The following is a 25,849-nucleotide window of genomic DNA, read 5'->3' on the forward strand; positions in this document are numbered from 1 at the left end:
TGGATTTTTGGGTGCATCTTTCTTTCGCACATGTCTTCATATGCAGTCTTTGAAATTGAATGCAGAAAAAAGCATGACGGCTAGAACTGTAGGTAGGCTCTACGGCTAGTAAGTACTATGGCTAGTAATGACAGCCATAGCTCGACGAAAACAAGCTCCTTTATGAGTCAAAAGATTGGATATAATACAACTCCCAAGGAACATCTACTGTACAAGCAGGGACCTCCAGTCTAGCTTCAAAAAAGAAAGAAAAAAAACCCCTACGGCTTCTTGGACTTGGGACTGTTTCCACGAACAGCCAGCCACTGCTCCAACCAGCGCCTCTCCAACTCCTCCACCCGTTTCCGGTCTTGGGTACCAGAAGAGACGTCTACACCACCACGTTCCTCGACCGCAATCCGCAACTCAGTAGCATTCATAGCCCTAACCCCTCCACCAACACGAATCATTCCATCATCAATAGCCAGATACTCGGCATACCGCGCCAGCCGAGGCCGGTAGATCAAACCAGCAAGCGACTCGCCCGCAGTCTTATCATGTCGCTTAACCAGGCCGAAAATAGCACAGGCACGCAACACATCAGCGGAGCTCGCACCAGCGACCCAGACAGAATCAGCAAAACACCCAGCAAGAAGACCCAACTGCTCCGCACCGCCCGCCTTGAGCACATGCACAGACCGATCCTTATTCTCAGTAACAAACACATCCAGTGCCGCGAGTTTGCGCGCCGTAGCAGCAACGCGCTCCTTCTCCACCTGCGAAGGCACACGACACGTCGCAGGTGTAATGGCAGAGCCGAAAATCGGGACGATCAGAGGTGTGAACTCGCCGCAGACGATTAGGATCAGTGTGAAGGGGATCATGCGGCGAACATCGCGGGCCGAGCGGCGGACGAGCTGGAACTGTGCGCGGCCGAGCTTGGATTCTTTTGTTATTGATGGCGCGCTGCGGTTCTTGTTGTTATGTGTGCTTGTCCGCGGCGGGGATATGGGGATATAGGCGGGCAGGCCTAGCTTTCTCCGTAGAGGGAGTGAGGCGCGGTAGTTGTGATAAACATTTTTCAGGCCCGTTTTGTAGAAGGTCACGTATGCACGGCCGAATTCCACATAGCGTTTTAGTTTATCTGCTACGCCTGCAGATGGAGAAAGAGGAGATGGGGTTGTGAGGGGAGCAGGGTGTGTGCTAATTGGGGCATTTATTTCGGATTTGGAGGGGACTGAGACGATGGTTGTTGTAGGGGGTGATGGGGAGGGTCGGCGGGATTGCTGGATCGCGGCGGAGGTTGAGAAAAGCTGGGAACGCATGCAGATGGGCAGTGATTGGGATTGGAGATGGGAGTGGAAACGAGAGTGATTCCCAGGTTGGAACTGAGCATGGAGGGCTCGTTGGCCCCGAGTTATGCTAGCCATTGTTAAGGTGAGAGAAAGATGAAATCAAAGGCTGATCGTTACACATGTCAGTAGTCGACACCTTAGGCATCAATATCAAGATGCGAGTCGATGTGCAAAGAGAATCACAGTCTCAACGTATCATCTACTACAGTGATTGAAAGTGAAAACTTTGATCATAACATTTCTCATTGTTCCAAGTGGGTTGAAGAAAAACGGAATTCGTTAAGAAACTGCTATATATATATAGATGCTCGGACTATTTTGTGGGGTAATTAATGTACACCAATTTGAATCAAAGACAAGACCTATTGGTCTGCACGGATCTCAATGTTTTCGATGAGCCCGTTGCCCAACCGTGCAATCTCGTTCAGAATAGCAGTCTGGTTGATTACAACTTCACCCTCGGTATCACCTGGGGCCGTCGAGTACGCCGTCTTCAGGTTCCAGGTTCGTGACTTCAGGGTCTGGGGGTTCCAAAGGCCAGCAATCACTGCACAACGATCGTCTCCGTGGAAGAGCAGAATGCTCTGGCCAAAGCAGGCTTGTACATCACAGACAAACGACTTGATGGTCTGCATCATTCCAGCACGAGGCTCGGCCAAGTTCTTATACTTGGGTGTCGAGGAACCACCAAACAGCTTTGAGCGAAGATGGATGACAAAGTCGTAGGGAGCAAGCGATGTATCAAATAGCTCGGAAACATCCATATCGTGGGTCTTGCTTCGTAGTAGGCTTACTGCTGCTTTGGTCAGGCTGGACATCCGAGCAGCCACAACTTTGGAGGGCATCTCGTATTGGGTCCAGGTTACTCCTTCATTATCGAGGTCAGAGGCGACGAAAAGCGCCAGACTGTTCATCGCAGGGTCGATGCTGCGCCAGGCCGTGAAGCGAGTGCGGATATTTTCCGTCACTTGTGGGGTCAGATCACCTCCCAGGTCAACAATGAACGGCTCCTGCTGCCAGTCCCACCGAGAGAGGGAGTGAAGAGTTCTCAGGAATCCAGTCATGACAGACGAAGGACATTCCCAGGGGTTAGGTTGGGTGAAGGTGCGAATCACTAGCAATTCAATCAACTCGTCACTGATTTGGGCGGTAAACAGGTGAGAATTAAACCATTGTTTGGTCAGACGAATGGTGGGCGACAACAAGGGGAAGCGTGTGCACAGGCTTCGGAGTGCCTGTGTCAAACGCGGAGTTTGAACAAAGGTTTTCTTGTAGGCGAAGAGAGAATATGCGGCCTCTTCTCGTTCTCGGGGACTCAGATTTCGGTCTTTGAGATTGCGTTCGAGTAGGGTTTGTTCACGTTCGTGGTGAATCCTCAACCGGAACAACACGCCAGAGGAATGGGGAATTTCCAAATAAGCGTTGTTGATAACCCTGCTCGATTCGTTTTCGAGGCCTACACGGCAAGATGAGGCAGCGCCCGACGATTCCAGAGAGTCTCCGATCTTCAGAAGGAATGCAACCTTGGTCATTTGGATAGCGGCGAAGTCATCAGGCCAACGCGAGGAGCTTTCAAATTGAAGAACAACGTCGGTGGCTCCCGTTGGTCTGAGGGAGGTATAACGAAGAAGCGAACTGGCCGGGGCTAAGTGACGAACTTCCAATGGCACTTCATCCATGCCGCGAATAGACCTCTCAAGATCCTTGAAGGCATCGTCGATTGATTGGAAGGCAGGGCTGGAGTATGCTAGTATGCCATCACCATGCTCTTTGAGGAGCTCGTCATATTCATCACCAACAAATCCGAATTCATCGGTGGTGATCTTGAAGTGCCGTTGGAGTATGTACTCCAAAATCTGATAGATGATAGATGTCTCCGACTCGTCAGACCACACAAGACTCTCCAGGATGCTGCCATCCTTGAATCGTCGAAGCTCCGACTTTTCACCCCAGAAAGCTTGGAACGAAGCAGACTCTTCTTTTTCCTCTGCAGCCGGACCGTGATCGACAATTCGTCCAACATTTTCAGCATTCAACAACAGTCCTACAGACACGCCCTGGCTTGACCGTTTGGGCTGCTTGGATTTTACTGACCACGAATCAATAGCGTGGCTCACAATAGACACAAGTTTGACTCTGTCTCCAAGAGCCCGGGAAAGGACATTATACAAAGCATTCTGTTCGTGGAGAGCGCGGAGCGTGTCTCCATTGAATGACTTGGGGAATGAGATCAAGCGGTCAAATCTAAGGGCTGGTTCGTCAACCTTGAGAATGAAAACCTTATCGAAGTTGTCCTCTCGTGACTCATTGAGCATTTTTAGGGTGATGGCGGCCTCATGACGCAGTGTGGTGTATGACCAAGGAGTCATTTTGTAAAGGATGTTCAGCCCTCTGCGGCCATCAAAGACAACAGGTACCCCGGAAGGAACTGGGACCTCTTGGCCAAAGAATAGAGGAGTAGTCAAATCCCTGCCCGCCAAAAATTGGATGGTGGCCTTGAAGATTTGGTAGCAGCTGTATGATGGCAGCAGGATCGGTTGTCCAGCCGGACCACCACCTTCGAACAGCAAAGACAGAAGTACAGTCCATTCGAAACCACCAAACCCTCCATTCTGGAAGGAGGTATGGAAGCCTCGTTGTTGTAGCCAAGTGCGGCCAAGAATGCATGCATCGCTGAAAGAATCGCACTTCTTGGAGGCCGAGTAGATAGACTTGTGATAGAGAGAGACTGTGGCATCGGAGCGGAGGCTGGCATTGTAATACGAGGTCGGTTCGCCGATCTCAGAGTTATTGGAGGCCTGGCGGATGTTGCTTTTGAGTGGAAGCGTTCTTGTGATCGGGAACAAGGTAGGATCGATTGCGGTCAGGATTCGGATTGTAGGCCCGGACGATTCGCCTTGACGCGGTTCCAACAAGATGAGAGGGCGGAGACTGTCTCCATCCTGGGGGCCAAATTTGATATCAAACCCGAGGGTGTTCGCGGTGTCTTGAATCCCAGCGGCCACGCAAGCAATATAGTAGGCGCGCTTGTGGAAATATCTGAAGTTGACGTAGTCCTTCTCCTGGAAGAGCGAACTTGGCATGGTGACTGCCAGATCAATTGGGCGCGACTCCAGAGTGCGAGCGCCTGTCTTTAGCGCAAAGCTACCTACCACGTTGATGTTCGCCGGCTTTGCATATGCCATGCTGTACTTGACATCCTTGCTCGGTCGAGGCTCAGGCCATGGAACCACTAGACCAGAAGCACGTAGCTCCTTCTCGGCATCGGGGACAGATTGCGGAGACTTTTCGGGCAGGTTTTCAATTGCGGTTTTAATTTGGTGTAGTGTTTCCTGAACCTTTGAGACTTGCTTGCTGTAGTTAGGTCTCAATCCCGCCAGCAACTCGTCCATTTGCAGCTTGAAGAAACTGGATTTGTAAAAGCCGCTGGCCATTGCAAGCTCTGCGGAGCGCTCATCTTTGCCTCGAGTCGGGTTTCGTTTCTCGGTCACTTTCGATGTCTGTTTCGTTGAAGAGCTTGAAATAGCATTCTCCGGGGAAGGACTGAGCTTCCTGCGTTTAGATGTGTGGTCCGACATTTGTGCTGTAGCAGTTTGTTTAATGTAGAGGCCGAGATTTTTTTTTTTCGATAACGGTATTACATCTGGTAACGTACGGATGACTCATCGGTAATTTATCAGGTACCCGGAGCATCGCCGAAGTCGCAAGTGGAGAGGAATGGTATCATTGACAACCTTATATCCTTTTTCTTTTCTTTCTCTTCCTCTCTTTGTATTCTAAACCAAATATTAAGAATCAATCATATTTTTCTCCTGATTTCTATTTTCAATTAAAGATGTTGCAGGCTTTGGGAGGACCTGTGCCTCCAAACACTGACCATGTATGGTGAACTCCCCGCAACCCCTCTATGACTCTTCTAACATTTACAAGGCCGTCAGTGTATCGCTTCCATCATGGAGGGAAAATGTTGGCTACGAAGAAGGAGAAGATTGGGTCATAAAGAAGATGCAATGCGGTTATCCCAGATTCTTCGTCCACCCTATTATCCAAAATCTTGCCCAGGAGATTGTTCGCCGCGTTGGTGACCCCAATCTCGAGTCTGCAACCCTTTTCGCATCAGTCAAGCCAGCGCGCATCTGTCACTCCTTTCTGCTTAGCAAAATCCCCGCAGAGCAGGCGTACAAGACACGGATCGTCAACTTCATCCCATCCCCACATACCGAAGCCGGATCAACAGTGACGTCTTCCTTGTCGTGTGTCATTTACCCAAAAGAACACGCCTCCATCACCAAGCAGGTATGGCAACACGGGGGCAGTGGTATCTCCAGTCGACGAGGTGAGTTCTGCCTTAGGGCATTGGAGGACGGGTTTTTGGTGGAAGACAAAGGCTTGGCGACTGCGGAGTCAATCTCCCAGCGTCCTTGCAAGGGACCCCGCAGATACCAAAGCGTCAGTGGAGCGAGAAAGGGCTCTATCGGAGAATCTCCTCCCAAGTCAAACGCCGAAGACGGCCGAGACTATGGTCAATTTATCGAGGAGCGATTTGGTCGAAACCTCAGCACTTCTCTCGCCAACCAGGCCAAGCTGGCTGTTCGCAAACGTATTGCAGGTGTCTTGACAGCCGATGTTGAACTTCCAGAAGCCCTGGAGGCAGCTTCATCAGAAGGTCGAGTTGCCGGTATTTCTGAGGAGGATGTCCTTCTTTACCCTTCAGGCATGAATGCCATCTTCAACGCTCATCAGACCTTGCTGGCTACTAGAGGCGATTTGCCGTCAATCTGTTTTGGGTTCCCCTACACGGATACATTGAAGATTCTCCAAAAATGGGGACCAGGCTGCGTATTCTATGGTCACGGCTCCTCAGAAGATCTAGATGATCTGGAATCTCGACTGAAGGCTGGTGAGCGTTTCCTTGGACTATTTACTGAGGCACCAGGTAACCCTCTTCTCAAAACACCGGACCTCAAACGGATCCGCACTTTGGCAGATCAGTATGGGTTTGCCGTGGTTGTTGACGAAACCATCAGCAACTTTGTGAACATCAACGTTTTGCACCTGTCAGACATAGTAGTCAGCAGCTTGACCAAGATTTTCAGCGGAGATAGCAACGTCATGGGAGGAAGTGCTGTGCTCAACCCCCACGCACAGTATTATGCAGCCATCAAGGAAACTTATAACAGGGAATACGAAGATATCTACTGGGCAGAGGATGCAGTTTTCCTGGAGCGAAACAGCCGTGATTTTATTGCTCGCATTGAACAGATCAATGCTACCTCTGAGAACATTACAGCTATGCTGAAGGAGTCCCCCCTAGGTACGTATTCTATTCACTTTGAGTGAGAGCTATACTGACAATTTCACAGTGAAAGAAGTTTACTACCCAAAATACAGCCCCACGAAACCACTATATGATAGCCTCCGCAATGCCAATGGTGGCTATGGTGGTCTCTTCTCTGTCACGTTCCACTCCCAACCCGAGGCGATTGCCTTTTTCGATACTATCGAGGTTTTGAAGGGACCTAGTCTTGGGACCAACTTTACATTGAGGTGAGTTACGCAGCCCCCCCCCCCTGCCTTGGATTTTGCTAACTTTTCAGCTCTCCGTACGTTCTCCTGGCTCATTACGGTGAATTAGACTGGGTATGTACACCACTCGCATCTTGACCAGGCCGTAACTAACATTTGTCAGGCGAGATCTTTCAATGTCGATCCGGATCTAGTGAGAATTAGTGTTGGATTAGAAGAGGTACCTGATCTGCGCTCCAGGGTACAACGGGCTTTGGATGCAGTGCAAAGAGTTCGGCAGGCAAGTGCATAGTCTATACCCCAATTCAATCAGAGTTGGCCTGTGCACTACACAAGCACTTGGACTTTTCTGGGATATCCAAATCCGTAAATTGCAGTATACACCACGATATAAAGCAGACTACCATAGCTTATCACACTGTACCATGAAGAAAACGAGATCCTGCTCCGAGCCCTTCACTCTCCAACGCCAAACAGAAGCAGCTTTGACCTGCTACAATGTACGATCTAGCAGGTCATCCCCTATAGTACTCACGGCCCGGCTTGCGATGCCCAGGTCTCCGCTGGCGGTTTTTCTCAGAGCCTGGCGCATGGTCTCTACATTGAGGTCTCCCCCAAAACTGGAAGAGACTGGACTTTGGGCAGCACTAGCAGGAGGGAACCGAGTGGGAGACATATCAAGCCCTCTGAAGGAGGTCGCAGTGCTTGTTGGCGGCGAAGTGCCGAGTCCATGAGAAGAAGATGGAGAGCGCAGTGGAGACGGGGATTGATTGAGATCTCCTAGGCGCTCCCGAGATATTACGCCAGGATGAGCTTCATTTGTTTCTGCATGCTCGGCATGCTCGGCGTTGACCACGTCGGCAAAGGAAATAAAGCTCAGCCGACGTACATCTGTCGTGTCCAGTGCTCCATAGCTAGACGAGAGGTCATCTCCATCGGACTGTCCCAAGAGATGCTCGATGCCCGAGGACGACATGGATTGCTCCCCGGATGGACCACCCGCTGGCTGATGTAGGCTATGTGTGACAATCTCGACCGAATCTGGATCGAGGCGGTCATCTGTGATCGCGGCCGAGGATGCTTCTAGAACAGGTGGAATATAGTTATCGGTTCGAATATGCGCCGGTATCGAGGGCGACGCCTGTGCTGGCATTATATCTTCCTGCACATCTCGTTCGAATATCTGAGAGGCGGGGGAATGTATACGGGGCGGCAGATACGATGAACTTTCGGGTGAGGAGGGGTATCTCATGTATTTGGTCTTGGTCGAATCATGATTTGGTGTTCGCAGGGCTTCGGATGATCTCACAGGTGATATGTAGCTGTCGTTTTGATTCTTGTCCCATGTAAGAGCAGCGGGCTTCGGGGCTCGTGTAGTTGCTCCTGCGTTTGGCTTCTGATCTGTCGGAACTGTAGAGTCAGACATTGCGATAAGAGAAATTGTCAAAGTCCGACAGCCATGATCAATAAAGTAGTGTGGGAGTTAGTAAAAGTGTGATGACATGAGACATAACGTAGGAGACCAGGTGACGGCCCCGGGATTTATTAGGGTACATGTACATAGGTATGCTGAATGTACTTTTTGTATCAGGTACTTTGAATTGGGTGGTGATGAGAGGGTTGTTCGATGTATTGGATACATACATACGTACATTGAAATGTACACTATGTACGGAGTACAATTTGGTATTTACCTTTTTTAAAATACGGTATGGTAAATACTACCAGGCCAAGGGGGGTCACGAGACCAGGGGAAAAAGTTCGGCTTTGAAGCGCGAGAGATGCCAACACGTCCGGTCCGTCAACCCCAAGTTCAGTCTTACCTTTAGGTCGGTTTACCATGATAAAACACATCTATGAAGACTCGCTAACTCTTTATTTTCTATTATTCTAGTTTCTGATCAATTCCTCCCCCCCAATTGACCAGAAGCAATGGCGACCTTCATTGCCGCGACGAAGCGGCCATTCCTCACATTGCCATTCCTTATTCCCTCCTTGTCGGATTCATTGGCACTAGGATTTCGACGAAACCAATCTTCATACCGACGGACCAAGCAGCGACTACGTGTGAAGCCAGACGCCTCATTTGACCCGTCCAACCTGGGCCACGATCACATTATCCACAATCCGCCATCCAGTGCTCCAAATGCCTACCACACCCCATCCAAATTCTTGCCTGCCGATGATGTTCGGAAAGCATCCATCCTTTCTTCCACTGCGACCCCCAATGTTGACGATCTTCCCGGTGTCTACAAGTCTATGCCCGAAAGAAAATATCACCTCACCCCTTCAAACATTGAAGAAATCCGCAATCTCCGCATGAACGATCCCATGACCTGGAGTCGAAACAAGCTCGCCAAACGGTTTGAATGTTCGCCCGTGTTTATTGCCATGGTCTGCCAGGCAAGCCCAGAGAAGAGAGAGATCCAGGCTCGGATCTTGGAGGCGGTCCAATCACGATGGGGACCCAAGCGTCGCATGGCCAGAGAAGATCGTCAACTGCGGCGCGAGGCCTGGGGACGAGATGCATAGTGGCATGATCCAATTCATCGGAATGGGTCTGTTTTTTTTTTTGTAAAGAAAATCCATGTATTCTAGCTTATTTCTAGCATTGTTTATGTATTCCATACCAAATCTTCTATTTGTTCTAGTTTTCCAGGGTGCCAAGGTTTATATACATAGGAAAATAAGCATCAAGATAGGAAATGTTTAATATATGTATAATATATGTACAATCTATAACAAATATCAAAAGATATCAATATCAATATCAATATGAATGTCTCAGACAACCCCCCTGGTCACATCGCTACTGTGTGATAGGACCAAAAAAAAAAAAAATTACGTGATAACAAGTCACTTCTGCACTCTCCCCGGTTACCTCAGGGCAAAGACGGCAATGCCCCTCTTTCCCCTCCGTCGTGTTCCATTCAAAGCTCCTTTTTCTTCTCGATTTTCTCCTGTTCGTTCTCCTCTTTCTCGCCGTTTCTTCTACGGACATATCAGTGATTCCAAAATGGCGCCCTCTTTAGAACCCTTTTTCAAGCAGTAAGTATGGTTATCTCCAAGAAAAGAGACACTTTAACTGATAGTCAAATAGGGTCGACGATTCGTCCAACGATTTCATCGAGCGTACGTAATACTGGTTTCTCGATTTCTCGATCTCTCGCTTTCTCGCTTTCTCGCTTTCTCGCAAGGTCCTTGCTGATTCTAGTCAAAGGTCTACGGAAGGCGGTTGCGATCCCATCTGTCTCGGCGCAAGATGAGAACCGACCGGATGTGTTCCGCGTGAGTCTTCCAACAGACATACAAATTCAGATCTAATATTTTGTAGATGGGACAATTCCTTGCCGACGAGCTCACAGCTCTTGGAGCCGAGGTCGAGCAACGACCATTGGGCAAGCAGCCCGGCAAAGAGCACCTCGAGCTGCCACCCGTGGTAGTTGCGAGATACGGAAACGATAAGAACAAGCGCACTATTCTGGTCTATGGACACTACGATGTGCAGCCTGCTCTGAAGGAAGACGGCTGGGCCACCGAGCCCTTTGAGTTGACCATTGATGAGAAGGATCGGATGTACGGCCGTGGCTCTACTGATGACAAGGGTCCCGTTTTGGGCTGGCTCAATGTCATCGATGCCCACCGCAAGGCTGGTATCGAGTTCCCCGTCAACTTGTTGTGCTGCTTCGAGGGAATGGAAGAATATGGATCTGAGGGTCTGGATGACTTCATTCAGGCTGAGAGCAAGAAGTACTTCAAGGATACCGATGCCGTTTGTATCTCTGACAACTACTGGCTCGGTACTGAGAAGCCTTGCCTCACCTATGGTCTGCGTGGCTGCAACTACTACTCCATCAGCATTTCGGGCCCCGCTCAAGATCTGCACAGTGGTGTCTTTGGTGGCTCTGCCCACGAGCCTATGACCGATCTGGTCAACGTCCTGTCCAAGCTGGTTGACACTCAGGGTAATATCCTGATTCCAGGTCTCATGGATCTGGTGGCTCCCCTGACTGAGGAGGAGCAGACTCTCTATGGAAACATCAGCTACACTATGGACAACCTCCACGAGTCATTGGGCGCCGAGACCGGTATCCACCCCACCAAGGAGCGCACTCTGATGGCCAGATGGCGTTACCCCTCTCTGTCTATTCACGGTATCGAGGGTGCTTACTCGGCCCCCGGTGCTAAGACAGTTATTCCCGCCAAGGTTATCGGTAAATTCTCTATCCGTACCGTGCCCAACATGGAGAGCGAAGATGTGAACAAGCTGGTCTTCGACCATATCAAGGCCGAGTTCGCCAAGCTGAACAGCAAGAACACTTTGGATGTTTGGCTCCAGCACGACGGCAAGTGGTGGGTCGCTAGCCCCAAGCACTGGAACTTCTCTGCTGCCAGCAAGGCTGTCCAGCAGGTCTTCGGAGTCGAGCCTGATATGACTCGCGAGGGTGGAAGGTAGGACTCTCTTTCTCTAAACAAAATACAGTTCACAGCTAACCATTGATAGTATTCCCGTCACATTGACCTTCGAGCAAGCCACTGGCAAGAACGTCTTGCTCCTCCCCATGGGAAGCTCGACTGATGCTGCCCACTCTGTCAACGAGAAGCTTGACAAGAGAAACTACATTGAGGGAACCAAGCTGCTGGGCGCTTACCTTCACTACGTTGCGGAAGAGCCTACATCTTCATAGATATAATTATGGATTCAATTTTCTATCTGCTATTTTCGCAGTCTTTTACCACAGTACATGCCATTTTCATCATAATCAACGTTGGAAGAATTTTATCTATTACACAACACACACAAGGACCTCAGCTGAGGAAAAATATACTATCACCGTATTCGAAAAGGGTTGATTACTTGTATTGCGCTACTTAAGGGGAATACAAAGACCCCCACGAAGCATGGGTAAGCCCAAAGGATGACTAGCCAAAGAGTCATCAAAAAGATCTATGAAAATGAAAATGCATCAATCGCTATAGCGGCGCTCGAGGATTCCAACGCTGACACCAAGTAGACAAACACGAGCAAACGATCAAATCAAGAGCAAGACGCCGTCAAGTGCAAAGCAATTCGGGATTAGTTGCTATACATCCGTTAGTATCCTGTCTAGAAATCAATAAAGAGGGGCAACTTACTAGATCTCCAGAGGAGAAATCTGATCCAAAGCATACAGCCAGTTTCCACCTTGCTCCTCTTTCTCGAGCCTGTAAACAGAATTCGTCAGTGGATACGTCCTCAGGTCCAATGGGAGCTAAGTTGAAACATACCAGTCATAAGGCCACATGATCAGATGGCCTTGAGTGTTGTTCAGGAGGTCCTCCGCGCGGCCCTTATCCAAATACTCATCTGTACCATGAGGGTCACGCTTCGAGCCAATCGTTGTAGCTCTGCGTCTACGTCTCCGAGACTGACTCGTCGAGTTCAGGTTCAGGTTCACGGCTTCAGAGTAATCGACATGAGCCGGAGTTGTTCGTGACTTCTCGATATCATCACTGGCGACGGCACCATTCTCGTCGCTGGTCCCGTTCGGAACACTGGCCAAGAGGTTCGGGTCCGACACCGTCTTGAGTGCGGCCTTTTCATCAATAGACGATAACGTCTCCTGCTTCGCTAGCTGCTCAGACTGAGGACGACCAGTTTCGTTCCCAGATCCGACCTTCTCGTCAATTGTCTGTGGGCTCTTCGGGTCTGCCTGCGGTCCTTCGGCCCTTGGGGCAATGCAAGACATCTGAGAAGCGATCGACATAGGAGAGCTGACCGAAGCACCAGCTGGGGGAGGGCCACTTTGTTTTTGTTGAGGTTGGCCTGGCTTGTTGCTCGGTTGGCTCTGCATCTCTGCGAAGCGCTCACCATATGTGGCATACTCCTTGTATTCCTTCCAGTTCTTCACCTCGCTGTCGGGCATGCAGCGGAACACAGATCGGTAGATTTTGGTATTCTGCTCGGCGACGGCTTGCCAAGTATCAAGGTAGAAGCCATCGATGATCGGGTCTCTCATGCAGTCGTTGTCGATGAAGATACGCTTCAGATCTGGAACAGACGGGTGGTTGTGCTTAGGGTTTTCATTTTCTTCCCTGGGCATGTTCAAACCAGTACCGCCAGTCTCGGACTCGCGGCTCGACGATCCATTAACTCCATGGCCTTGTGAGCCTTGTGGCGGTGTATTCGCATTGATCTCGGAGTTGGGATTGGTCTCACTCGATGACCCAGGTCTGCGGTCCTTGCGGGTCGAGGGTGTTCGAGGGGGCTTTTGCTGCGATGATTTCGGTCGCTCAATAGTACCCCTCCCTTCAGGAGCGATGGGTGAAAGCAGGGCCTCTTTTCCATGGGACTCTATCTCCGAATCACGACCAACTGCTAATCCGGCCCGAGCAGCGGCTGCCAGATGATCGGCGCCCTCACCTTCCACGTCTTTCCTGTGATCAGGATTTTCAGTGACGCGAGGGTCGGCAGTAAGTTTGCGATTCGATTTAAGGTTAGGGTTAGCACCCTGCTCCCAATCGACATCATGGTTGAAGCTATACATTTCCTCGGAGCGAGAAAGGAACTCATCCTGGACCCGATGCCGACGTTCAACCATCTCCCTCTCATCTTGCCGTTCGATGGCCGAGGACGCCGAATTTCTTCGCCCTGGGATGTCAATGGGGTGCTCACTTCCCTCGGCGACCTGGATCTTGCGTAGCTCTTCTTCGGTAGCAAAGTCATGTTCCATGAGTTCGTCGACATCAATTCCGAGATGTTCTCTCATCAGACGCATACGCAAGGTATGCGGGAATCGACCAACAAGGTAAGGCTTGCCATTCATGCTCGACATGATCATATCAGTGTCTCGCACGACAGATGCAACCTCTGAATCACGTGAACCTAACATGGATCGTTCGTTGATGTTTGCTGATCCAATGATAGCAGCGCGATCGTCAACAACCATGCATTTGGCGTGAATATAAAGTTGCTCAGTTACCAGTGCCTTTTGCGGTCCAATCTTCCCCCAGGTTCGTAGACTGTAGAACTGGATATAATCCTCTGGCTCGATTCCAAGAGCACGAAGACGGCCGAAAATGGATGTCTCTCCACGGCAGATACTGCGGTATTGACACTGCATAATAAGGCGAACACTTGTTCCACCTTCACTGTCCACGGTGTTCTGGAAGCCTGGCATCAATGGGATGACAATGACGGCGCGCCATGCTTCCTCGTTTTTGGCAGCGCGGACAATCCGTTCAACTAGGGCATCTCCAATGAGGTTCTCGATCTTCCGGCCCTCAATCTCGCAAGTGCTGATGAAGAACTGATTCTCGATGTAGACGAAATGCTCAGATTCCTCAATCAGCTTCACATAGGCATTCATGATGCTGTGCTCGACAATATCGGGTGTTCCAGTTGACCACATGCTGCTAGAACGGAGGATTTGTACCTCACATGTTCCATCAAGACCCAAAGCTTCCAAATCAGCAGGATTGAAATCGGGTGGCGGCAAGAGGAAGGGCGTCGGCCGCGTGGGCTTTCGCTGGCGAAGAATGTAGTTCCAGCGTTGCACGAAATGACGAGTAAGATCCCGAGCAGGCTGGCCCACGACATGCATGGAAATGTCGTGCCATGGCATCCGGGGCACAACATTGCGATCATACATCTCCTCATATGGCTTATCCAGGTCATAGAAATCTTGGATCCTAGGATTGGAGTAATCCTTGCCCGGCCAGAGTTGACAATGATCTGCATCTTTGGGACCATCAGTAGTTTCAAAGCCGGTAGGCTTGTCATCGGTCAACTGATGCTGAGGAGTATCCCAACGCCCAAAGCACAGGTCAATACCTCCAACAAATGCGATAGTGTGGTCGATGAGACAAAGCTTCTCGTGATGGGCCCAGAAGAAAGTATTTTGCCGGAACTGATTTGGTGATCGCTGAACAAAGATATTGGGGTGAAGATCAAGGAGAGAGAACTTGGAATACTCCGAGTCAATGGGAATGGCGGAGTTGATGTTGCGATACATGATCACGAAAACTTTGACGCCTTCCCGGGCTTTCTGTTGCAGGAGACGGTCCAATCGCCATTTCTGGCTGATGGCAGCAGGCCGACGCATGTAAAGCTCTGGACTCAGCCACCAGTCATGGATATAGATGACATCCTTTGCCTGGTTGATTGCTCGTGAGACAACCCACATATAATCTCGGGCATCAACCAGCCACTGCGCAAAGCAGTTTTGTCTCACGGGCGCAAAACTGTCGAACCGATTGGGGTGCGTCCACGGAGTATTGGAAACCATGAAGCGGATCGAGTCCTCAAACTGTTGGAGCTGACGCTCATTCCGGGCCAACAGTTTGAGCTTGCGTTCAGAGTTCTCAAGTCGGAGAGTGTGGTGCTGAGGGTGTCTCGCAGATTGCTTTGCAGACTTGGCAAGATCCTTTGGATTTTGCTTGCGAAGACTAAGCTTCGGTGTCTGAATCTTGAAATGGGCATCCACCAAAAAGACATCATAAATATTCATCTCTTCGGGGGAGTCCACGCAAACTACATAGCTGTGCCTAACCAAAAACCACTTGGGCGAATGGCGCTTCTTGACCAGAGAAGGGGTGAGCGCCTTTCGGAAATCAAGACCCTTGGAGGACTGAATTATCAGGAATCCTTCTTTGCCATGGTAACTGCCTTCGGCGGCCAGGCGGACACCGAGAGCTGACAGTTCCAAGAATTTGCACAGGCGATTGCTGTCAGCCCTAAAGATCAGGAACCTAATCATTTTTTGCAGATAGACCTCAAGCTTTTTTCGCTGCTTCCCAGGGTATGTTTCTTTCCTGGCTCCTGACACACCTTCATGGATGGATGAAGGTCCTGCGGCTGAGTCTCCCTCTTGATTGGTAATGCTGGACTTTCTGCGAGTAAGCGGACCAGAGGCTCGACGCTGGTGTGGTGGTTGGTTCTGCTTTTTCTTCGTCGGAGGCCTCTCTGTTCCACTCATCCCCTCCGCACCAGTCTCATAACCACCTTCTTCATCTTCGTCCTCAAATTCACTTTCAAGGCCTCGCACACCTCGCATGTAGGGGAAGGCACTTCTAGGGAATCGAGGGAGACTTGGGCTGTTCTCACTCGTGCGTAGCTGAATGTACTTCTGAGTTCCCAGGTGAAGCTTATACTTGAGATGCAGATTGGCAAAGTCCCTTAGAGTGCGGAAGATGATCCATTTCATGCGAGTCATGCCACTTCCGTATTCCATTTCAATTCGGAAGACCAGATGACGATCACCGGAGTGAGAATCAATCCGGCTGTCTGTAACACGAACCTTCAATTGCTCTAAAAGAATCGGGATTCTTCTGCTACCGTGCTCATCCCGTTGAAACGCGCTGGCTAGTATAAGCGCAGCAGGCACGGCCGAAGCGAGTTCAGCAAGCAACTCTGCGGATTTTTTATTGTCCACTGTGTTATCTGGCCTTCGTCGCTGCCCAATAAGTTTCAGGCCAGCTTTGATTTGCTTCCATCGCTGAGCACTGGCACTGGTGCCACGCTCAGTCCGATGGCGTCTCCAGCTCGCCGTTAGGCTTTCATCGTTTCCAGATGCTCCGGCAAATCCAGTCAATCGCCGCAGGTTGCTCGGGCGCTGTTCGTCTGGATTGGCATCTGGGCGGTCAGTATAGCTGGCAACCCGAGTGTTTGCCCATGGGCGGCTCCTCATCCGCCGGCTGAGCCTCTCACGACCTTCATCTTCCGAAACACCTTCGCGCTGTTGAGGTGTGAAGTCCGTAGTGCTTGCTCTTCGGGGGAACAGATTAGTACGGTAGTTCTCGAAAGGAGCGAAGGAGGATGAAAAGTGGAATGATGGTCTGCGCGTTGTTTTAGGTGTTGTAGGGGCGGTGTTGGAGCCGGGTTCTTCCTCCAATTGCTTCTTCCGCCGTTGCGTTTTTCTCTTTTCACGAGGATCACGTTGCTCGCCGGCGCTCTCTTCTGCGTCGGCGTCGATCTCGCTACCCTCTTCTTCTAGGGGCTCTGGGAAGCGAAATTCCCCCCTTTCCGACCCCGGGGTAGCTATATCGCCTGGAGCTGAGCGAAAGTCCGTACTTGCGCCGCTGGGAGATCGTGAGTGTGAGGTAAAATTGGGTGCAGTAGCGAGTAGCTTCAGTTTGCCGAACAATGACTGCTTTCCTTTGGGACCCTGATCCTCATCATCGCCGTGTTCGGAGGCGGGTCGAGATTGCGGCCGGGAGTGGGACGCGTCGGGAGCCTCGGTGTCTGTATCTCTAAATTGTACACTTTGGGTACGGGATGGAGGGGACATTCCGGGGTTAGACGACTGGCGTTGATGGCGACTCCATGGTTGATGGTCCTCGGCTGACCGGTTCGGCGGTCGAGTGCTCAGGGATGACCTGCCCCTCGGTGAGCCATGCTTCAAGGATGATGGACGCGCATTTTCCTTATCTCCTAGTATTCCACCTGTTTCATGATCGTCCATGGGCTGAATGGACTGAGTCTGTTTGATCGAGGACGGTTTCTTGGGTTCGGTGGGAGAAGGCAACGGGGATGCCAATTTTGATTTGTTTGAAGCAAAAAGGGGCTCTTGCTTCTTTGTGTCGACCTTCAGTGAGCCAGTTTCCACATCCTTGTGAATTGAAGAGGCCGACATGTTTGGATTCTGGGGCTAATGCAAGGTGATTATCAGTTGCAGTTCACAGGATTAACCACATTTACTTTGTACATACTCAATACACTGTCGAGGATGACTATGTAGGGATCATTGTCCTCCCTAAGATTAAAGAATAAGAAAATCCAAGACCAAGAACGTGTGTTGACATTAAAAGGAGCATTAGATTAATTCCAAGGTTGGGTTTACAGTGGAGTTCCTAGCTGTTCTCCGACTGGAGAAGATGTGGGCGGTCAGGGGAAAAGGGGGTTGACACTGCACGTTTAGGTATACAACATATTATTTAGTGGAGTATTTTACTACTGACTACATATCTAATAGATCTAGTAGATCTAGTAGATCTAGTAGTTTAGTATGGGGTATAGAATGGAAAATATTGTATAGAAATGAGTAAATCCAAAGGGGTTTTGTTCTTTATGACGAAACAAAGTCACTATATATGTGCTTTAATTGAGGACCTTGCAGGTATAAGCTCGATTTCAAATATATATATATATTTAAATTTATTTTATATAAAAAAAAAAAGAAAGGATTAACTTCCACTAATGATAATCCAGTAAATAGTCTCAAAGTATCTAAAGTGAAGGCCTCGGCTTTGTAGTATATACCCGAGTTGCCTTTTAAAGATCTCCATTCATCTCCCCACTACTTAACCCACCTCTCTTCAACATATTTCAAATTTATATCTTATATTCTTCATATCTACTCAACCATCATGACCGATCCATTAAAGTCCTTGAACGATCCAGACAGGCCCATACTGGCCGGCATCTCCCAGAAGGTCTACGCAATTGCCGGCATCTCAGTAACAGTCTTTGGACTGGAAGAGCTCCGCAAAGAGGCCTCGGAAGTCGCATGTCTTTGGCTTCTTCACCCTAGATTAGCTACACAGGAGCGTATGACGAGCATTGCCAACTCCGCCATCACCGACTGGAACACTAGAAACCAGGATACACCTTCGGCCAAGGGCCTGATTGCTGTCTCGTTCGACCAGCGAAACCATGGTACCCGGATGGTCGACCCTCTTGCCAATGAATCTTGGAAAAAGGGGAACCCTCGACATGCCCAGGATATGTTCTCCATTTTCCGTGAGTGAAAGAATTCATAAGATAAGATACATCATTCTAACTATAATTAGAGGGCACTGCAAGAGATACATCGGTGCTCATGGACTATCTTCCCTCCTACACCTTCCCTAGTGGTGAGCATAAGATCACTGAGAACTTAGTACTGGGAGTTTCACTGGGCGGACACGCAGCGTGGAGTTGTTTACTGCACGAGCCTCGGGTCAGCGCCGGGGTCGTCATCATCGGCTGTCCGGACTATATCAATCTGATGGCAGACCGCGCACGGCTGTCGAAGCTGCCATCATGGACTAAGAGTGACCCACCTGGCGCTGAGGTCCTTGGCTCAGAAGCCTTGCCGACTTCGTTCCTAGAGACCGTCAACCGATATGATCCTGCCGGTATGATGCTGAAGCATGTAGATTGTGGGCCATCGACTGGTCCTTTGCGCGAAGGCCCGTTGCCTCAGCCGTCAGAAAGCGAGCAGCAAGTACTCCGGCCGCTGCTGACTCGTGCCTTGGCTGGCAAGCGCATTTTGAATCTGTCTGGCGGCAAGGACAAGCTTGTTCCCTATCATCGTGGAGAGCTGTTCCTCGACTGGTTCAAGAAGACTATCTCGTCCGATGGGTGGTTCGGTGACGGTGCAGTGTCATTTGAAGATATTATCGACCGGGCGGCGGGCCATGAGGTCACTCCTAAGATGGCCGACGAGGCTGTTCGGTTTATCAGTGAGACCTTGGCCGCGGGTCCCGATAAGGCGGGTCGACGGGGTTCGGTGCGAGAGTCGAAGATCTGAGCAGAAGGTCATGGTAAATGTTTTCGAAGTCTACAGTATAGAATGGAATTAGATGTGATATGACGAAGACCTATCACCTGCGTATTTTCTCAATCGCAATCGGACAGATTGGTGGACCCCAAATCTACGAAGATGACCGTAGCTTTTAATAGCGAACTTACGCAGTAACCTTGGGAAGCCTTCCATGCCCTGACTAAGGTAGCTTCGGCCATCCTACATGAGCGTGGCTCAATAATTTAGAACCAACACTCTGCCCTTCAGGAGTAATGAGTCATGACAATGGGCACGCATGAACAACAGTTGAAAAAAATCCTCCTTATGGTATTTGTTTAACACACTGATGAAATCGTAAGGGCATTCGGAGGCCATATGCTATGCTGATTGCATACAAAAAAACCCTTTTTATTTTCGACCGCCCGAACCGACTTGGTTTCGGTTCGGGCAGATCTCATTTTGAGTTCCGATCGTCCTCCATGCTGGCGAACGAACACAGCTAGGGCTTCAAATTGCCCCTATTCACCCGCCTTCTCCAGAAATTTCTCGACGAATCAACGCTTATGCGACGAGCTCAACAACACCACCGGCGGCCTTGATCTTCTCCTCGGCGTCACGGCTGACGTAGCGGGCACGGACGACGACGGGGATCTGGGGGAGACGGCCCTTTCCAAGAACCTTGGAGTAGCCGAGGGGCAGGAGGTCGATGACGGGGGCGACATCGGTCTTCTGGCCGCTCAGGTAGGCGTCGCGCTGCTCAGCGGGGACGAGGGACCAGAGCTGTAAAAAAAAAGTCGCAGTCAGCGATAATTGTCCTTCTCAAAGAAATTCTGCAACTCTTCATATTCTTGTCGATTGGCCTCCCTCCTCTTTTGCATATCGTCGCCATTTGCGCACCTCCGCCTCCAGACCAATCCACAATTTCTTCTCCATATCGAATCGACTCGCAAGATGTAGATGTAACGTACCTTATCGACGTTGATGGTGGGCTTCCAGAATTGCTGGTTGGTCTTGTGGAAGTAACGCATACCAACCTTACCGAAGTAACCAGGGTGGAACTTGTCGATGTTGGTACGGTGGTGGTGTTGACCACCGGCCATACCGCGACCACCGGGGGACTTGCGGTGCTTGCCGACACGACCGTAACCGGCAGACACATGGCCGCGGCTGTGAGAGAATGAGAGGTTAGTGATATGTTGGTGCGATATTGCGACTGGGCTTATGACGAATTTGGCTCTTCTGGTCGCGATCGACGAGAAAAGAATTCGATTCAGACGGCACAGGAAAGGGTGTCGACTCACTGCTTCCGGGTGTTCGAGAAACGGGTAGGCATCTTGTCGGCGGGGGTGTTTCGACAAGACCGTTGATGTTTGGCGTTGAAGGGATCGTTCCGTCTACAAGATGTTGAAATCCAGGCTTAGAGTGTGCGCTAACAAATTCGCTTGTCCCGTGATCGTGGAACCCTAGCCCTGGCTTTGTCAGAACTTATGTCATGTGTGGAGACACACACCGCCATTTCCATTCTGCCAGTATTTCTACAATGTAGGGCTTCGGTACATCTACGCATGCCAAAGCGTTCAATGAGCACGAGTTTTATATAAAAATATGATGCTGTATGATTTGTAATAATACCTATTTGAGTGCTTATTCCGCTATCGCCTTTTTTTCGGCGAAGAATTTTGAAAGTCTTTGCACTGTCATTTGAGCTGCCCGCGTAGGAGGTGCTGGGACCAAGCTCCCTCTAATCCAACCAGGCAATTTTTGCTGGATCCGTGGCGACTCATACCGGCGGTCGATCATGATGATCGCGGCATAGTCGTTCACATGTCTGATGGCCCGACCGATGCACTGGTTCACTGCTCGCATGCATGAATTCTCGTAAAAGTCCCTGCCTGCTGCCTTGCCTGCTGCTTTCCTTTCCGACTCGGACCCAGAAGCCTGTTTGTAGGTCTTCTCCTCAAGGTACTGAATTTTAGCCTGCCATACAGGGCTGCGGATATTGGGAAATGGTAGGCCGATGATCAAGACGCCCCGCCCAAGCTTGTCGGAGAAATTAATCCCTTCTGACAACTTGCCACCCACGATAGACAGAAGCAAGGCTCCTGATCCTGATTCGACAGCCTCGGTGTACTCTCGCAGCAAATCATCTGTAGTTGTCACTGCCTCGCGAGATTCGTAGAGGATCTTCTTCTTCCGTTCCAGTAGATTGAGAGTGCTTTGGCCGTTCCCGTTGGGAATGGGCTTCTTCCAGACACTCAGAACATGACTGAGATAGTCATAACTGGGGAAGAACGCGACAATGCCATCTGGGATGACTTGACAGAGGGTTGCTATCGTACGCCCAAGGTCGGTGATCTAGTTGATATGTAAATAACAAAACTTTCCAAAGCACGGAACTTGGTACATACCATTTTTTCGGAATTTCGTGCCTCAAATGTAAAATCAAATTCATTCCCCATCAGCCCTTGAGCCAAGGACTGCGCCACCAAGTTGGATTTTGGAATGACATGGCCATAACTGAATGTCCCTAGTCGTTCTGGGGGCAAATACGAGAACAAATGATTCACATAATCTGACATCTGTTGCGAGCATTAATGAGCTGCAATATCAAAACATGGGCCGTACTTACAGGAGACATGGTACCGCCAGCTAGAATGACGGCCCTAGCATCTTCGGCAATTTCCCGAAAGTGGTTCGTAGGGTCAAGAAGCATGTATTTCAACAAAACATCATCTTGACTTTTCTGAAAAAAGAGTCGTCCCTCTTCCGAAGGGTTCATAAGAGGAAGAAGAAAGCTTTGAATATGAAATAGGACCGGCATTGTTGTCTTATCCTTGGGCCGACCAGGTTGTGGCTGTTGCGAGGATTCAAGATAGCCGTCAACTTTCCGGGCGAGCTTACTCTCTTGCAGATATCTAGAGAGCTTATAAGGGTTGATCTGGTCAACTCCTTTTCCAGCCATGAGATCTGACGTTTGCACTGAGCCTTCCGGTGGCCCTTTTTGTTGAGAGATTGACTTCATATGCTCCGCAATGGAGCTCACCAAGCGGATGACTTGTGCAACATAGTTTCGATTCTTTCCTTTTAATCTGTTCTTGAACTTGCGGGCATATGTTGTCAGCTGCCCGATGGCAGTCTGTAGTTGACCTAGTGAGACAGTCACCGAATGAATGCCAGCTATTGCATCCATGAGGTTGTGGGCTTCATCAATGATGACAATATGACCTTTGACTGAGAGATTGAGGGCCTCGCGAGCTGATCTTTGCAGCAACAAGGGATAGGGAAGTGTGATGATCTAGTCTAGGGTTAGAGCCGACGCTGTACCTGTTCCCGGGTGAAACTGACCTCACTGTGTTTGATAACCGGACGAGATGCATAGTAGGGACATGTTCCGAGCTTTCTCCCAACCTGGGCAATGTCTTCAATGTCCTTGACTGTCGCCAAAGCATGGTCCCTGAACTCAAGAGCTAGACCCTCATCGTCTTTGGAGGGAATAAATGAGCACTTCTTGTCGGCTGCGACACCCGCTTGCTGTAAATCCAAACACTTCTCGTTAATTGCGGTGTTATTCTCCAAGGCCCGGACTTTGGGGTTGATACACAGGTTCTTCCTGGACCCTAGTGACAAGTGTTTCACACGCTCTTCCAGTTTGGAGAGGTCATCTTTGTTCTCTAGATCGAGGTCGCTAGGTAAACTAGATGGGAAGGTGACTCGTCGTAATTCACCGGCAAACTGGCTTAGCTGTGAATGTGTCCTTGAACAAAAAAAGATCTTGATCTCATCATCTTCGTCATCATCTTTATCGTTCTTTTGTGCTGAGAATTTCCCTTGAAACCGTTCTAGCAGGGCCAAAGTGCTTGCAGAGAGGCCGTCGGAATTCCCAGAGTCATCCTGCCTTTTTTGATTGTCTGTGTCGCTATCATAGTCATCGAGAACAAATTGGTCGTCATCGTTAACAAGTTCCGGTGCTGAGTCGTTAAGTCGCTATTTCCTAGTTGGTATAGTGTCTTGACACCAATGGGGGAATATACACATACCTGCTTTTTACGGGGTCGGTCTGCGCTGTCCGGAGCCTGTTTCAACCGTTCTTCCTCTTGCCGAATCTTGGCCAGTCGGGTCTCGAATTCTTGTCTCTTTTCGGTAATGGCACGCCTGGATTCACGTTTGGCATGTTCGATCATCCACTCGGGCTCATCATCGTCGCCTGGAATGTCAGACAGCTGATACTATGTAGTCATATGTTTCACAATGGGACCCACATGTTGCATCAACGGTTTCCTGGAAGGCCTTTCGCTTGTGATCTCGAAGCCAGGTCAAAGAACCACAGATTAAGCTTAGAGATTTTCCAGTACCTGTATATCATATTAGATAAAATGACCGGAAATTAACAGCAAATAAACAGCTTACCAGTTGGGGATTCAAATACAGCGATCTTGCTATCTTCCAGGCAGGCGTATAAGGCCTGCATAAATTGTAGCTGAATATCGTATGGCGTGTAGGGATGGTGGAAATCCATGGTGGAGATGATATCCAGTAGGAAAGGTACGGAGTACTCCGGATAGCCCGTATAGTCTCGTAAAGGAAGGAAAAGGAAGATAAAAATAAAACGGTGGAGTCTTTGACGCAGGGCGAAAAAGGGAAATGGGTCTGGTATTGTAATTACATTACCTATAATACAAGGAAATATGACAGACCTTCTATTACTATTACTACTATTACTACTATTACTACTATTACTACTATTACTACTATTACTACTATTACTATATTACTATACTAGTATTACAAGTATATACTTCGTTTTAGTGCTCTTGCCGCTTTTTGCTCACTAATTACATGTATGATCTGACCATCCTGATTCGCCAAGTCAAAATTCCAACCTTCTAAGGTTGGAAGGTTGGAATGTGCAAACACGTAGTTCATCACCATAACAAAAGGCCTACCTAGGTAACTTCAAGTGGTTATTCATCCTGGTACGAAGTAGCTTGTCAATTTACTTAATCACTATACTTTCCTAGGAATACTTTGTCCACTCGTTCCCACGATTTCGTAATCAGGAGGTATGTCGTAAGCTACATTTATTCCTAGAAACCCCCAAAAAATATTCACACCTCTGATGTTATTGTCTAAATAAATGCCGATGATAAGTGGCGCACTCCAAACAGATGAAGCAGATGAATAGTTGAGCCTTGTTCGTAACTAACCATATAGTTAAATACATTGTCTTTGGTTTCAGTGCAATGGAATCCATGATGTTTGACTGTAATCACTTTTTATCAATTGTTTCAGAGTCACGACAGCATATTCCAGCACAAAATGCTCTCAATCCACTTAGCGCTCGCACCGCAATAGCGCTGTGATCTTTGATATACTCAAAAAATGAGAAACAAGTCTGAATTCTGTCGATATATTCCTCTGCCGCATTTGAGTCAAGACGCTTTGCCTCTGCTGCAAGGGTCAAGGCAGCGGAAAATAGGGCAGAGGTTGTTGCCCTAACACAAGGAAAGAAGAAGTGGAATATTCAGTACAACGGGACTAACGCAAGCAGAAGAAGAATTGAGACTCACCATGGACGATGGCGTGCCAACACGACCTTGTGTTGCTTGACCATAGACACAATTGCGTTGGCCGAGTCTAAACAGATTGCTTTTGACCTTGCAAGGAGGACATCCGAAGAGGAGGCCCATCGATGTTGTAGGACTCGGTTGACCTTCATTCGACAGAACAAAAATGAGAGAGACAAGGTGGTTTGTTGCAACAGGACCCAGGGCGGATATTGTTCCCTGTCTGTGGCTGGTCCCCCAGAGATTTCGAGAAGATGGGATGGTAGTTGTGAGATGATATTGGCGAGGGCCTCATCCGTTGCTAGAACAAGGCCTTCTAGATTATCCCCACCCAGATTTTCAATGGCCGACATTTGGATTCGAAAGCCATAGTTCGACTTTGCTAAGAAGATCATAGCATTGTGATAATCCACTGGACGTGGCCTTTTGATTGCCTTATCTGGCTCGTCAATCAATCCCGTCGTTAACTCTTCATCTGATAGGACCAGTGGCAGCCTGACATTGAAGTCCGCTTCGTGGATACAGGGCGGACGCGTTGGTATGGACAGCCATTCACAGATGACCAAGGTCCACCAAACCCGTCGACTGATCTCTTGCATAACAGGGTCGTCGGAGACCATGGGAGGCTCCTGATCCATTCCCAGAATCTGGCCGATCCTTATTCCTGCTGCTTGAAGAACTGGTTGAAGATCAAAGTCCCCAACATTTTTGGCCAGTCCAAGAAGTATGGCAATGGCCTGTACTGTCTTGAAATCAGGATTCCGCATGAAATCCGCCTCGTTGAGGAAAAATAGCGCCGTGCTGTACCAGTTCTGAACGAGCTCAGGCGTATTTGCTATGATCCATTAGACCTGAGAAGTATTGATTTGACTGGGAAACAGTGGGCAGTTCAAACCTAGAGGTAGTCCCGCTCTTCTAGGTTTGAACTGCCCACTGTTTC

General features: G+C 49.3%; 9 protein-coding genes across 9 annotated transcripts; 4 read left to right on the plus strand and 5 right to left on the minus strand.

The window, feature by feature from the left end:
• Positions 1 to 260: 260 nt before the first annotated feature.
• On the minus strand, positions 261 to 1,304 carry PEX2_037710 (uncharacterized protein; the record flags this gene model as incomplete). Its single annotated transcript, XM_016741046.1, has 1 exon — positions 261 to 1,304. The coding sequence occupies one exon, from the start codon at positions 1,302 to 1,304 to the stop codon at positions 261 to 263; it is 1,044 nt and encodes a 347-aa protein (XP_016593807.1).
• Positions 1,305 to 1,696: 392 nt separating this feature from the next.
• PEX2_037720 (rRNA-processing protein UTP22) lies at positions 1,697 to 4,912 on the minus strand (the record flags this gene model as incomplete). Its single annotated transcript, XM_016741047.1, has 1 exon — positions 1,697 to 4,912. The coding sequence occupies one exon, from the start codon at positions 4,910 to 4,912 to the stop codon at positions 1,697 to 1,699; it is 3,216 nt and encodes a 1,071-aa protein (XP_016593808.1).
• A 257-nt stretch (positions 4,913 to 5,169) lies between these two features.
• PEX2_037730 (cystathionine gamma-synthase) lies at positions 5,170 to 7,152 on the plus strand (the record flags this gene model as incomplete). Its single annotated transcript, XM_016741048.1, has 5 exons — positions 5,170 to 5,214; positions 5,265 to 6,648; positions 6,698 to 6,881; positions 6,932 to 6,974; positions 7,024 to 7,152. The coding sequence occupies 5 exons, from the start codon at positions 5,170 to 5,172 to the stop codon at positions 7,150 to 7,152; spliced, it is 1,785 nt and encodes a 594-aa protein (XP_016593809.1).
• Positions 7,153 to 7,353: 201 nt separating this feature from the next.
• Positions 7,354 to 8,286, minus strand: PEX2_037740 (uncharacterized protein; the record flags this gene model as incomplete). Its single annotated transcript, XM_016741049.1, has 1 exon — positions 7,354 to 8,286. One exon carries the CDS (start codon positions 8,284 to 8,286, stop codon positions 7,354 to 7,356), a length of 933 nt encoding a protein of 310 aa, XP_016593810.1.
• Positions 8,287 to 8,792: 506 nt separating this feature from the next.
• Positions 8,793 to 9,392, plus strand: PEX2_037750 (mitochondrial 54S ribosomal protein mL58; the record flags this gene model as incomplete). The annotated part of the gene is made up of 1 exon (XM_016741050.1): positions 8,793 to 9,392. The coding sequence occupies one exon, from the start codon at positions 8,793 to 8,795 to the stop codon at positions 9,390 to 9,392; it is 600 nt and encodes a 199-aa protein (XP_016593811.1).
• Positions 9,393 to 9,876: 484 nt separating this feature from the next.
• On the plus strand, positions 9,877 to 11,548 carry PEX2_037760 (M20 family dipeptidase; the record flags this gene model as incomplete). The annotated part of the gene is made up of 5 exons (XM_016741051.1): positions 9,877 to 9,908; positions 9,961 to 9,992; positions 10,075 to 10,148; positions 10,195 to 11,312; positions 11,365 to 11,548. 5 exons carry the CDS (start codon positions 9,877 to 9,879, stop codon positions 11,546 to 11,548), a joined length of 1,440 nt encoding a protein of 479 aa, XP_016593812.1.
• Positions 11,549 to 11,937: 389 nt separating this feature from the next.
• Positions 11,938 to 17,473, minus strand: pld3 (phospholipase D; the record flags this gene model as incomplete). The annotated part of the gene is made up of 3 exons (XM_016741052.1): positions 11,938 to 11,944; positions 11,997 to 12,065; positions 12,129 to 17,473. The coding sequence occupies 3 exons, from the start codon at positions 17,471 to 17,473 to the stop codon at positions 11,938 to 11,940; spliced, it is 5,421 nt and encodes a 1,806-aa protein (XP_016593813.1).
• A 733-nt stretch (positions 17,474 to 18,206) lies between these two features.
• PEX2_037780 (uncharacterized protein) lies at positions 18,207 to 19,351 on the plus strand (the record flags this gene model as incomplete). The annotated part of the gene is made up of 2 exons (XM_016741053.1): positions 18,207 to 18,579; positions 18,630 to 19,351. The coding sequence occupies 2 exons, from the start codon at positions 18,207 to 18,209 to the stop codon at positions 19,349 to 19,351; spliced, it is 1,095 nt and encodes a 364-aa protein (XP_016593814.1).
• A 555-nt stretch (positions 19,352 to 19,906) lies between these two features.
• On the minus strand, positions 19,907 to 23,861 carry PEX2_037790 (Helicase-like, DEXD box c2 type; the record flags this gene model as incomplete). The annotated part of the gene is made up of 10 exons (XM_016741054.1): positions 19,907 to 20,125; positions 20,314 to 20,512; positions 20,647 to 20,739; positions 21,132 to 21,700; positions 21,754 to 21,924; positions 21,975 to 22,640; positions 22,691 to 23,329; positions 23,383 to 23,549; positions 23,605 to 23,697; positions 23,753 to 23,861. 10 exons carry the CDS (start codon positions 23,859 to 23,861, stop codon positions 19,907 to 19,909), a joined length of 2,925 nt encoding a protein of 974 aa, XP_016593815.1.
• Between the last annotated feature and the right edge of the window lie 1,988 nt (positions 23,862 to 25,849).

This window comes from Penicillium expansum, assembly GCF_000769745.1.
Source record: "Penicillium expansum strain MD-8 chromosome Unknown contig113, whole genome shotgun sequence".
Lineage (NCBI taxonomy): Eukaryota > Fungi > Ascomycota > Eurotiomycetes > Eurotiales > Aspergillaceae > Penicillium > Penicillium expansum.